We start from the raw sequence: 12,518 nt of genomic DNA on the forward strand, positions 1-12,518 counted from the left end.
GAATAGTCATCGATTCGTATATTCAATTGATCTTTGAGGATCGATAGAGAAGAAGAAGAAAACCAAAATGAAACAATAGCGAGATATGTTTCGGCAACTACTCATAAATTCGAGGATAAAATGTTATCGAACAACAAGTTACAATTCGATATTGAATGTATGGGAAGTTACAGAAAGTATTTCACAAGACGGAGATGCAAAAGATTGATACTCAACAATCGTTAATCTCTCGATAGTCTAAATGTCAGAACATGTCAGTATGAATCTAAAAGACAGAGACATGTTCTTAGGCTAAGACATTGAATTTTTACATTCTAATCTAAGACTTTGTCTGATTTCCCAAGCTTCCCTTTACAGCTCCCTCATCTGTACATTATTTGCATCAGGTATCACAATTTTCTAGACCCGAATTCACAAGTGTGTCGTGTGCGAAGTTATTCAAGACAGTCGTCGATTGCGGTTCATCGCTTACTCGTCAAGAAGACAGCCTCCTATGCTTTCCCCAAGATACTCCAAATTCAGGAGTCTAAGAATTTAAACATTCTTGATGGAAAAAAATGTGAAAGAAAGATCTCATTGTTTTCTAGACCTGAATTCGCAAGTTCGTGTTGTGTGCGAAGTTATACGAGACAGTCGTCGTTTGCAGTTCGTCGCATACTCGTCGAGAAGGCGACCTCCTATGCTCTCCCCAGTGTCTCATTACAGCTATCATTAATCTCCAGATAGCGTTCTGATGAAAACTAGAGCTATGGGCATTAAAGATGAACAATGTGAGAGCTACTGTTGATACTCCTCCACTCAATACAAACAGTATAAAGAAGCTGTTGGAGCTGAGGCGTGAACCTTCCTCCTTTGCATCATCATCCTCACATGTCTCATTACCAATCATGCTATCTTCCAAAGCTTTGAACTTCCCAGTTTCAGATACCTTAAGCAATGCTTCGTTGATATCCGTTAACAACGGCGAGCCTCGTGGAAACGCCTGCACGACAGCACGACAGCAAAGTTCAGAGTATTTACATATGATATGAAAAACAAGGGAATAGCAGCAACAATGACATACAAATCCAAATCCTCCAACTTTGTAGGTTGGCCCAGAAATCATGAACTCCCTGCAAAATCTTGCAAGGAATATTTTCACAAAAGGGACTTCAAGAAAAGCAGCTGATATCTCCTGGTTTCTGAGAGCTTCAGCAAGATCTTCAGGTGTGGAGTAGTTCTTTATGTTTTCAGGTCGGAAGTGTAAAACTTCTTCCAAATATCTTTTGACAAAGGATCCTTTACCATATCCGACTAAAGCGTTTGCCCTTTGGAGCGTTTCGATATTCGATATAGTCGGTTCGAGTCTTTGAATAGTGAGCATGCTTGTAAGATTTGCGGTATATATTTGAGTTATCACGAGCGCCATAAACAACCAAACCACCATGGTCATCCGTGACAGGTTACTATGAAGCATGTTACCTTTGGTAAACAAAAACAAGCCAATATGATGTGTTAGATTATATGTTTTCCCCCACAAATGCAGAACAAACACTTGTTAGCTGTGTACCATGTAGTGAGAAGAGAGTCGTGAAGGATGAGCAAAGCATGGTGCCAGCGTGATTAAACATCGAACCGTCATGACATGGATAGCGACTTCGTTCTATGAACCAGACTACAAAGCCATTGTAGGCATTTATCATAGCAATTGCAATCCACATGGTTAATGTAAAGGGCTTTGTGAACAACAATGATTTGTTGCTTTTGTCTTTTCTGGTAGGAACTATCATCACCAGTCCTGCTTCAGAGTAAGGATGTGTAAAGTCGGCGTGTTCGTAGCGTCGTGATATTATGGCGATATCACCGACAGCTGCATCGAAGTTCTTCATAGACAAGCAGAATAAGGAGAGATTGTTAGTAGGAGAAACCAGCTAACAATCTGTACATACTGTTTGAACATCGAAGTTCTTCATATGCATGCAAAGAAAGGCAAGATGTTCTTGTAGTTTTTCCTTACCTTTAAGTAGATTTCATTCACCAAATCATCATATGAGCCATTGAAACGATAGAACTCGTACGACGGAGGGACGTGCAGGCTGTGTATGGTTTCTTTAAACAGATCAATTGCAAGTCCAGTGAAGGTTAAATTGTTTCCCTTAGGATCTTCTTCCACTTGTACATACTGTTTGAACATGGAACCAGTTGGCACCCCAATTCTCAATGGATTGGCATCTGTTGGTACAACCCATCCCTTTGGAGTTTCCGAAGAACCACCCGGCCAAAACACTTGGCTAAGATCCTTCATCGACGAGTTAGACGACGAATTTTCCCTCAACTCTCGTGAGAACCCTGATTTATCAGACCAGAAGCCGAGTTCCCTATAACCCCTTCCCATGATATTGATAATCTGAAATGTATCAGCTGGGGCTAACTTTCTGTCCTTGAACTGAATCATTCCACTGAGTCCTTGAAAGGCAGTGAGCTTTATTTGTTCCAACAAGGCATTACCCTTTTCTTGGATTTCACTCATTGCCATAGCTGCTGTCGTTGCAGCATCATAAGCCTGTACTGCATAGATACCGGGCTCGTGCTCGTCCTCATCAGAATGCTCTAATCTAAACCGTCTTCGGAACCGAAGATGAAACTCATGAAATGGAGGCTTGTCTCCAGGGAAGAAGCGTTTGACTCCAACAACTCCTTGTAATACAGAGAAGATAGAAGCATTGAAAGAATGTGCAAGGCTTGTGAAAGAATCAGTAGTGATCCAAACGTAGCCATTTCCCATCATTCCCATCTCTTTTGCTATCTCAAATAGACGCAGTGCCAACTTGAATGGCAAATGAACTACAAAAACTCTGCTTGACCCTCTTCTTAGCCTCTCCAATTCTTTGGTGAATAAATCAGAATCAAATTGTGAGAGACTAACAAATTCACTTACTTCAGCTCCTACGTCTTTGAGGGCATGAACAAGATGAGGAAATATTTCAGTGGTTGAGAAATCTCTATCTTCATATATAACATTGACTAGGTGCCAATCCCATGAACCGATGATACCAGCTATAGCTCTCATTTGATTTAACTGGGAGGGGGAAGCTTGGACCAAGAATTTGAACCTCTCATTTGCCCACTTTGGTATTTCATTAGCTAATGTTAGAACCGGAGTCTGCTTCTCATTTTCGACCTCGGAAACTATGGATGTCGCTTCCCAGGTTTGAGGTCCTATAAGAACCTGAACTCGTTGCATACTGATGAGTTCTTTAGCTGCAAGTTCAACAACTTGGTTAGATTGTGCTGAAGTTATAAACTCACTTTGAAGCATAGGAAGTAGTTGGAGTAAACCAAAGCGAACGAACGGGAATCTTCATACTTCATTAGTTCGATGGATACGAACAAGAAGGCATTTTGTGAGATCCCACATCGGTTGAGGAGGAGAACGAAAGATTCTTTATAAGAGTGTGAAAACCTCTCCCTAGCAGACGCGTTTTAAAAACCTTGAGGGAAAGTCTGGAAGGGAAAGCACAAAGAAGACAATATCTGCTAGCGGTGGGCTTGGGCAAATGGTATCAGAACTAGAAAATGGGCGATATGTCAGTGAGGAGCTAAGCCCTGAAGGGGGGTGGATTGTGAGATCCCACGTGGTTGGGGAAGAGAACTAAACATTCTTTATAAGGCTGTGGAAATCTCTCTCTAGCAGACGTGTTTTAAAAACCTTGAGCGAAAGGCCTATAGAGAACAATATCTATTAGTAGTGGACTTGGGCTGTTACAAATGGTATCAGAGTCAAGCATTGGGTGATGTGCCAATGAGGAGGCTAAGCCCCAAATGGGGGTGGACACGAGGCGGTGTGCCACCAAGGACGCTGGGCCCCGAATGGGGTGGATTGGGAAGTCCCACATCGATTGGAGAAGGGAACGAGTGTCAACGAGGACACTAGGCCTCGAAGAGAGTGGATTGTGAGATCCCACATCAGTGAACAAGTGTCAGCAAGGACACTGGGCCCCGAATGAGGAGTAGATTGTGAGATCCCATATGGTTGGGGAAGAGAACGAAACATTCTTTGTAAGGGCGTAGAAAACTCTCCCTATCATATGCGTTTTAAAAACCTTAAAGGGAAGTCAGGTAGGGAAAACCCAAAGAGGACAATATCTACTAGCGGTGGACGTGAACCGTTACACATTCAATTAAGATTAAAGAAGAAATCTAAACTCTTACCTGCAAGAGCTGCAAGATTGGGAGCACTTTTGTAGTCTCTGATAACAAGACTAAAGCTCTGATTCCTGGAGGAGTTCAAATCTTCAACAGCCATCTGCATAGCCAAAATCTCTTCCTTACCAATCCTAGAACTCTCGTCTACAATGACCCCAATTCTGCCCTTCCCACTATCATCCATCGTCAAGTTCATGTTCCCTTCAGTTTCATGCCCCCAAGAAACTACCAAAGCAACCAAGAAGAAAGAAAACAGAGCAGGGAACTGTCCCATTTTTCATAAAGACATAAGCCCCCTGTTCTTTTTCTTCATATCTTGTAAGCCAACTAATAAGAACAATACATGTTTGGCTCACTAACTTCAGAGGGTTCTTGACTCAAACTAGAATAATGAGTGGAGGAAGCTTGAAAATCCCCTTTAAATTCTAAGAACAATGAAAAGGCATTGATTATTTGATAGCACTTTGGTCAATATAGTGTTCAGACAGCACAATGATACAATCTACGCCATTCATTCAAACAACTCAATGAACAAAAAGAAATGAGAAAATGGATTCAAATCAGAAATTCCATTAGAAACAGAGGTTACCCATTTTGTGATCTCCATCTCAGATTCAATACAGAGCACAAGCATTAGAAGATATAAATGAGGGGAAAAGGAAGGAAACATCAGAAAGAAGATGAACAATATTCAAAGATGAAATAGAGGCAAGAGTGAATAAATAATTAATAAACGATTGACTTTCCTGGTCGCGAGTCATCGCCATGGACGAGAATCTCTGAAGGTTGTTCGTAATATTCAAATGGGTAAGTTGAATCTTTCAAGCTTACTCCATTTTTTTTTTCAAATTTCTTGAAGGGTTTTCGTAGATTTCTCCTTTGGACTTCGCCAGAGTTTGAGGAATTATTTTGGGCATTTAATTCCGTTCTTGTATCGCCAGTTTTTCGTCAATGCTCTTGAGACTTGGTCTTAATTATGAACAAGAAATTTAAAAATATTTTATCTTAAAGAATAATTAAACTTTTTTTTCTCCAAAAATCACATAAAAACTTTTATTAAGAATAACACTTTTTACCCATGTGATGTAAAGCTGTATTCGGAATAAAAATACACTGCAATAGTTCTATCATAAACAAATTAGAATAGCCTACTAGACAAGTTATCTTTAGCTCCACCTTATTCTCGAAAAAAACTAGCAATTTGTTAGCAATGCCACCACTCGGTTACGTATGGGGCACGGGACATGCTCCTGTACATGTTCTCTTTAGGTCTTGGTCTCCTCAAATTCAGCCTAGCTCAATGCTTCATAGCTCTTCCTCAACTTACACGCTCCTGTACATGTTCTCTTTAGGTCTTGGTCTCCTCAAATTCAGCCTAGCTCAATGCTTCATAGCTCTTCCTCAACTTACACTACTGATATTCCTCAACTTACACTACTGACCGTCAATTTACTAAGGTCGAGTTTGTTCAAGCTTAGACAAATGTGGTACTTCTGTCTATTCCCTAGACACCCTAACTTCTTTTCCCACCGATTCGGGTTTAGGAAAGGTTTGTCTAATCCTCCCCTTATTCTTCGGTCAGAGAAATTTCTTGTTGGCTATATTTTAAAATTACGCCTCGTAGTCTAGAATTTAAAAATTCAAAGTCTGATTGAATTATATGTTAAACGAATATCGACACAACAATAATTTTCTATGGAATAGTAATGAATTTGACGTGGTAATGGGGAAAATGGACATAGGTGATCCACAAATTCATAAAATACAAGTTGAACTAAAAAAAATAGTACAATTTGACCCAGTCGTGGTCGAGATATTAAGGTTTAAAATCTTGTTCCTTGTCCACACAGATGAGAAGATTTCATTAGGACCGAATAAATCTCTCATATTACTTATCCAACTAAATAGCTACAAAGGAATATAAGAATTTGAACCTTCTAGGTTCATACTAAAGTGATTCATAAAACTAAAACCCCAAGGGATGTGTGAGCTGTTCATTGGATCAGATCAAAGAATAAATTTTTACATATCAACCTATGAAAAATTGTTAATAATCTACAAGGTTTTCCATATTTCCCACTAAAGCTACCTACTCTTCTTCTAGCCATAATTCTACTTAAAACAAAACTGAACCATATACAGTTTACTGGACCTGAATTTGCAGGTTTGTGGCGTTTGGGAAGATCTTTGGGACGGTTAGCAGCACGTCGTTTGGTTGTCGAGAAAATTCCCTCCTGTGATTTCCCCAGTTCTTGATTACAGCTAACATTAACCTCCAAAGAACGGTCTGTTGAAGAAATGATTTATGAACACTGATAGTGTACAATGTCAATGCTAATGTTGATACTCCTCCACTCAATACAAATAGTAAAAAGAAGCTGTTGGGGCTGAGGCTTGAACTTTTCACTTTGGCTTCCCTATCCTCACATTTCTCCCTAGCAATCATGCTTTCTTCCAGCTCTCTATACTTCCCACTTTCAAATACCTTAAGCAGTGCTTTGTTAACGTCGTGTAACAGCGGAGAGCCTCTCCGAAACGCCTGCAAGACGTCGCGAAGCAAGAACGTAAGTTAATCTAGAGAACAGAGGATTAAATGAGATGCAAGGCAAACGTAGAAGCAATATATCTTACAAATCCAAATCCTCCAACATGGTAGGTTGGTCCAGAAATCATGAATTCATTGCAAAATCTTGCGAGGAATAGTTTTGCATAAGGGACTTCAAGAAATGCAGCTGCTATCTCCTGGTTTCTGAGAGCCTCAGCTAAATCGTTTTGGGCAGTGTAGTTTTTTATAGTTTTGGTAGGAAACTTCAAAACTTCTTCCAAATACCTTTTGACAAAGGTTCCTCTGCCGTTTCCCACATATGCATTCATTTTCTGGAGAGTCTCAATGTCCGATATAGTCGCCTTGAACTTTTGAACAGTGAGCATGCTAGCAAGATTAGCTGTGTATGTCTGAGTTACCACAAGTGCCATGAATAGCCACGCCACCATAGCCATCCGTGATAAGTTACTGTGCAGCCTATTGCCTTTTGTCAAGAAAATCAGCCAAAACAATGTTAGATTATCTGTTTTGTTTTATTTTTTCCAAATGGAGAAGCAAGAATGACAAGAAAACTCATCAGTTGTGTTAGTTACCGTGCAAGGAGAAGAGAGTGGTGAAGGATGAGAAAAACATGGCTCCAGCTTCATCAAGCATTGAACCATCATGTTCAGGATAGTGACCTCGTTCTATGAACCACACGACAAAGCCATTGTAGACGGTTACCACAGCAATTAGAATCCACATGGTCACAGTAAAGGGCTTTGTGAACAACAATGATTTGTTGCTTGTGTCATTTGTGGTAGGAACTATCATCACCAGTCCTGCTTCAGAGTAAGGATGTGTAAACTCGGCATGTTCATAGCGTCGTGATATTATGGCGATATCACCTATAGCTGCATCAAAGTTCTTCATAGACAAGCAGAATAAGGAAAGATTGTTAGTATTATGTGTAACGCAACTATAAAATAGAAAAATCTTCTATTAAGTTATGGCTGCTTTGTTTAGAAACTCTTATAAGCATGCAAAGAAAGGCAAGTTGTTCTTGCAGTTTTTCCTTACCTTTAAGTAGATTTGATTCACCAAATCATCATATGAGCCATCGAAATGATAGAACTGGTACGACGGAGGGGCGTGCAGGATGCCTAATGTTTCTTTAAACAGATCAACTGCAAGTCCATTGAAGGCCTTATGATCTTCTTCCACTTGTACATACTGTTTGAACATGGAACCAGTTGGCACCCCAATTCTCAATGGATTGGCATCTGTTGGTACGACCCATCCCTTTGGAGTTTCAGAAGATCCACCTGGCCAAAACACTTGGCTAAGATCCTTCATCGACGAGCTAGAAGACGAATTTTCCCTCAACTCTTGCGAGAATCCTAATGTATCAGACCAGAAGCCTAGTTCCATATAACTCCTTCCCAAGGTATTGATAATCTGAAAAGTATCAGCTGGGGCCAATTTTCTGTCCTTAAACTGAATCTTTCCACCGAGTCCTTGAAAGTCAGTGAGCTCTATTTTTTCTAACAAGTGATCATTGCCCTTTTCTTGGATTTCACTCATTGCCATAGCTGCTGTCGTTGCAGCATCATAAGCCTGTACTGCAAAGATACCGGGCTCGTTGTTGTCCTCATCAAAATGCTCTAATCTAAACCTTCGACAAAACCGAAGATAAAAGTCATGATATCGAGGATTTCTTTCTGGGAAGTAGCTCTTGACTCCAACAACTCCTTGTAGTACAGAGTTGATAGAAACATTGAAAGAATGTGCAAGGCTTGTGAAAGTATCGGTGGTGATCCATACATAGTCCTTTCCCATCATTCCCATCTCTTTTGCTGTCTCGAATAAACGCAGTGCCAACTTGAATGGCAAATGAACTACAAAAATTCTGCTAGACCCTCTTCTTAGCCTCTCCAATTCTTTGGTGAATAAATCAGAATCAAATTGTGAGAGACCAACAAATTCACTTACTTCAGCTCCTACGTCTTTGAGGGCATGTACAAGATGAGGAAATATTTCAGTGGTTGAGAAATCACTATCTTCATATATAACATTGACTAGGCGCCAATCCCATGAACCGATGATACCAGCTATAGCTCTCATTTGATTTAACTGGGAGGGGGAAGCTTGGACCAAGAATTTGAACCTCTCGTTTGCCCACTTCGGTATTTCGTTAGCTAACGCTAATACCGGAATCTGCTCCTCATTTCCAACCTCAGAAACTACGGATGCCACTTCCCAGGTTTGGGGCCCTATAAGAACCTGAACTCGTTGCATACTGATGAGATCTTTAGCTGCAAATTCAATAGTTCATTTTAGATTGTGTTTAGATGATAAACTCTGTTTAATGATAGAAAGTAGCTGGAAGCTTAAATTGATATGAACAGAAATAAGAACTCTCACCAGCTAGAGCTGCTAGATTGGGATCACTTCTGGAATCTCTAACGACGAGACTGAAATTTCGATTGCTCAAGGAGTTAAAATCCTCTATAGCCATCTGCATAGCTAAAATCTCTTCCTTACCAATCCTAGAACTCATGTCTACAATGGCTCCTATCCTGCCCTGTTTACCATCAACCATTGTTTCATGCCTTCCATAAACCATGGCAGCAAACAACAAGAAAGAAAACAGAAAGTGAAGCTTTCCCATTTCTTATGAGAATGATAGGCACAAGCCAAAGGCTTCGCTCTCTCCCTCCCAATATATATAGTGTAGCAATAAACCCCTACCATCTCTTTAAACTTCTCTTTTTTCACTCTAAGAATCCAATTGTCCACAAAATTCCAAGACTTCAAGCATTGACTCTGTCCACAAGAACATGCAATAAATCCTGACAACCAAGTTTCATTAATTCCAATTCCAACCACCATGGAAGAGTTCAATAATTTCATAAAGTTTGGGACTATCATTACAAATATTCAGACCCTTTTAATTTCTAATTCTTCAAGAACACAAACACAAATCAGAGCCAGCCGTTTCCTATGTGTACAATCCATAAACATGGAACAATGAGAATATATGGAAGCAAATAGATTAAAACCCTAAACCCAACATTTTTTTCCTCGAAACGACTTTAAATTCCTGTTCTTAAACATTTCTTCACTGACTCTGTTTTTCTTCGCCATTAAAGTACTGCGATTAACATGAATCAAACACAGATTACCAATTTGGCAATGCAATCTCAGATCAATACAAAAACGTTCGAAGATGAGTAGAATTCAAAAGCAGAAAACTCCCCTTCCGGGTCATGAGTCATGGAGGAATCAGTCTTCCAAAGTGTGTGGTGATAATTCAAAGAGAATTTGCAAAGCATTTGGCGGCACACGCTCTAGTTTGCTTCCCTCCTAGAAAGTGATGGTAAGCTTTCACGAAATTCCTTACCCTTCTCTTACTTTGAATTGGTCTTCCAAATTTCATTAGACCAATAGAAGACTACGTTTTCATATAATTAAAAAAAAAATCAAAATTAAATTATCTAGTCTATTTTTGTCCATTTTGATCATAAACTCTCGTATAATTTTATTTTTTATTTTTTTATAATATTTGATAAGGATCAAAATGAGAAAATCAAATCATTACAAATAATTTCATAATCAAAATTTTTAAAAAAAATGTGTAACATATTTGAGATAAAATTCATAAGTTAATTATATGTATTAGTTTTGATCTATAATATAATATTTTAATTATAATTATAGATTAACAAATACAGCATTATTCCAATTAATATCATAAAATTTGAAATTTGAAGACATCTAAAAATCAACACAAAAGAGATTGACGTTTTAAAATATTAAGGTACAAATTACTGTTAAGACAGAAAGTTCTTGTCGTGTTTGTCTTTGTCGGAACACCATTTTGTTGTCATACAAATTACAAGACTGGTTCGTAATTGTGACTATGGCAGATTTGTTTCTATTTTGAGTAAGACTTTACGACTTAGTCTTTGTACCAAATTAGGGGTGTATATGAGTTCGAGAAACTGACCCGATCCATCCTGAATTATAAGGGTTGGGTTGGATTTTTTAGGACTCGATCCAATTCAGGTTGGGTATAGATTCAGTGTCGGGTCAACCCAACCCGACCCAATTATAATATAGAATGGTAGAACTAATTATACCAAAATCTTTACTAATCAAAGGGAGAGGGGGAGAACCACCACATCAAAGCCTAGGTTGGATTAGTGGGCCTGAAATTGCAGGCCCATTAATGGTTATAGTAAAGGATTTTTTTTTATAATTTATTTAAAACATAGTTGTTTAAATTATTAAAGGAAAATCTCGAACCCAAAATATAAAAGTTAGGTTGGATTTAAAAGGATTTTCAAATTTTGGTTGAGTTCGGGTTCAAAATTTAAATTATTGGGTCAACCCGACCTAATTCGAAAATCTTAATACAAAAAAAAAGTAATAATAAAATAGGTTCAAACCCACGTAGCCCAAACTCGTGAATCATCGTATGCATCTGGCCTTGCCCCCCCTAATGTGTCTGCACTCTACAGACTACCTCTTTCACTCTCTCTGCTCTGTCTTGTAGTCTCACACAGTGTTCGTCTTCGACCTAAAGGGTAACTGGGTAACTGAAGTGAAGTCTTGACTCTTGTACTTACGGTCTCACACACTCACATCACAATGTTTGTCTTCATTGTTCGTGGTTCAACTTCTCTCAACTCTCTTTGTGTGTAGTCATTCGACTTCTCAGTTCTCATCTCACTCTTGTCTCGTTTATGTGTGTCATTGAATGTCGACGTCGCTCACCACTTTATTTCTCTATTGGACTCTCTTCTTAGTTCCCATTTCTTCGCTCAACCTCATTTTCATGTTTCTCGTCAAACGTCGTCACCGACTGTTTCTCCATTTGGTGCTCTGTTCCACTTCCATTGGACTTTTTCGTTCTATGTTTGTCATCAAACTTCTCCACTCAGCCCTACATTATTTCACAACTCGAACCCAACCCCAAAAACAAAGGGTTAGGTTGGGTTGTGAAAATTTTACAGTTGGGTTGCATTGGGTTACCAATCCAAACAACCAGAACTTTAGTGTTGGTCCAAAAAAATCCTTTAATGAAGCCTAATCATGTACCCCATGATATGAACTAATTTAATTTAAATTGAAAAAAAAATAAAATTCCAACTAAGTCCATATTATTATAATATTTCCAACGACTTTAGTTACACGTTGGCATTGATGGCCATAAATGAGATGGCAACCACCTACAAACAATAATGAACTCAAATAATAATAATAATAATAATAATAATAATAATAATGCCATCGAATATATATATATTTATTTATTTATTTTCAAATATTTATTTATATTAGTCGGAATAAAATAATAAAAAAAATAATTAAAATAAATAATACAAAAATAATTAGAACAAATAAATACATGCATACATAATTTTATCGTAGAATATAAAATAAAATTAACAATATATTCATATTTATTTAATTCAAGTTGAATGAGAATATACAAAAACAACTAAATTCATAAAAATTTCAATAAGTTGGATGAAATTAATCAAATTTATTAAATAATAGTCTTTGCGACTAAATTATTTTAAAAAATAATTTAAAAATTATTTATTAATAACCTAAAAAAAATATTCCTTTTCAATTTTTTTAAATAAGAAAAAGCCAAGGATGTTAGGTTGTAAAAAAATAAGATTTTATTTTTAGATAAATCTTTGACCTTTCAAGCCTTGTGTTTCCATTGCCGACATCCTCCAATAAGACTTGTCCCTATAACTTGCTGCCACGTCAGAGGCTGAGTCATTATCATTTA

The 12,518-nt window shown here is 38.1% G+C and overlaps 2 protein-coding genes across 3 annotated transcripts; both read right to left on the bottom strand.

Moving 5' to 3' along the window:
- Positions 1 to 128: 128 nt before the first annotated feature.
- On the bottom strand, positions 129 to 5,127 carry LOC111442540 (glutamate receptor 2.5-like). 2 transcript variants are annotated; one of them, XM_023079940.1, is made up of 7 exons: positions 4,775 to 5,127; positions 4,192 to 4,687; positions 1,997 to 3,240; positions 1,550 to 1,862; positions 1,064 to 1,461; positions 590 to 982; positions 129 to 491 (listed from the first exon to the last, which is right to left on the bottom strand). In XM_023079940.1, the coding sequence occupies exons 2-7, from the start codon at positions 4,457 to 4,459 to the stop codon at positions 462 to 464; spliced, it is 2,646 nt and encodes an 881-aa protein (XP_022935708.1). In that variant the 5' UTR covers positions 4,460 to 4,687; positions 4,775 to 5,127; the 3' UTR covers positions 129 to 461. The 2 variants fall into 2 exon arrangements, with proteins under 2 accessions (XP_022935708.1, XP_022935707.1); XM_023079939.1 differs by having other exon boundaries at positions 4,192 to 5,127.
- A 1,015-nt stretch (positions 5,128 to 6,142) lies between these two features.
- On the bottom strand, positions 6,143 to 9,380 carry LOC111443368 (glutamate receptor 2.8-like). The gene is made up of 5 exons (XM_023081158.1): positions 9,134 to 9,380; positions 7,790 to 9,024; positions 7,324 to 7,636; positions 6,817 to 7,214; positions 6,143 to 6,724 (listed from the first exon to the last, which is right to left on the bottom strand). The coding sequence occupies exons 1-5, from the start codon at positions 9,378 to 9,380 to the stop codon at positions 6,329 to 6,331; spliced, it is 2,589 nt and encodes an 862-aa protein (XP_022936926.1). The 3' UTR covers positions 6,143 to 6,328.
- Between the last annotated feature and the right edge of the window lie 3,138 nt (positions 9,381 to 12,518).

The sequence above is a fragment of the Cucurbita moschata genome, unplaced genomic scaffold (assembly GCF_002738365.1).
Source record: "Cucurbita moschata cultivar Rifu unplaced genomic scaffold, Cmos_1.0 Cmo_Scf00005, whole genome shotgun sequence".
In the NCBI taxonomy this organism is placed as follows: Eukaryota; Viridiplantae; Streptophyta; class Magnoliopsida; order Cucurbitales; family Cucurbitaceae; genus Cucurbita; species Cucurbita moschata.

Bases quoted from the DNA above. Each gene is read 5' to 3' on its own strand.
- LOC111442540 (XM_023079940.1), bottom strand. From the start codon at position 4,459: ATGGGACAGTTCCCTGCTCTGTTTTCTTTCTTCTTGGTTGCTTTGGTA. The intron at 3,241-4,191 runs GTAAGAGTTTAG...TTGAACTTGCAG, and splicing joins CAATCTTGCAGCTCTTGCAG to CTAAAGAACTCATCAGTATG. The intron at 1,462-1,549 runs GTACACAGCTAA...TGTTTACCAAAG, and splicing joins GACTCTCTTCTCACTACATG to GTAACATGCTTCATAGTAAC.
- LOC111443368 (XM_023081158.1), bottom strand. From the start codon at position 9,380: ATGGGAAAGCTTCACTTTCTGTTTTCTTTCTTGTTGTTTGCTGCCATG. The intron at 9,025-9,133 runs GTGAGAGTTCTT...TTGAATTTGCAG, and splicing joins CAATCTAGCAGCTCTAGCTG to CTAAAGATCTCATCAGTATG. The intron at 6,725-6,816 runs GTAAGATATATT...GACGTCTTGCAG, and splicing joins ATGTTGGAGGATTTGGATTT to GCGTTTCGGAGAGGCTCTCC.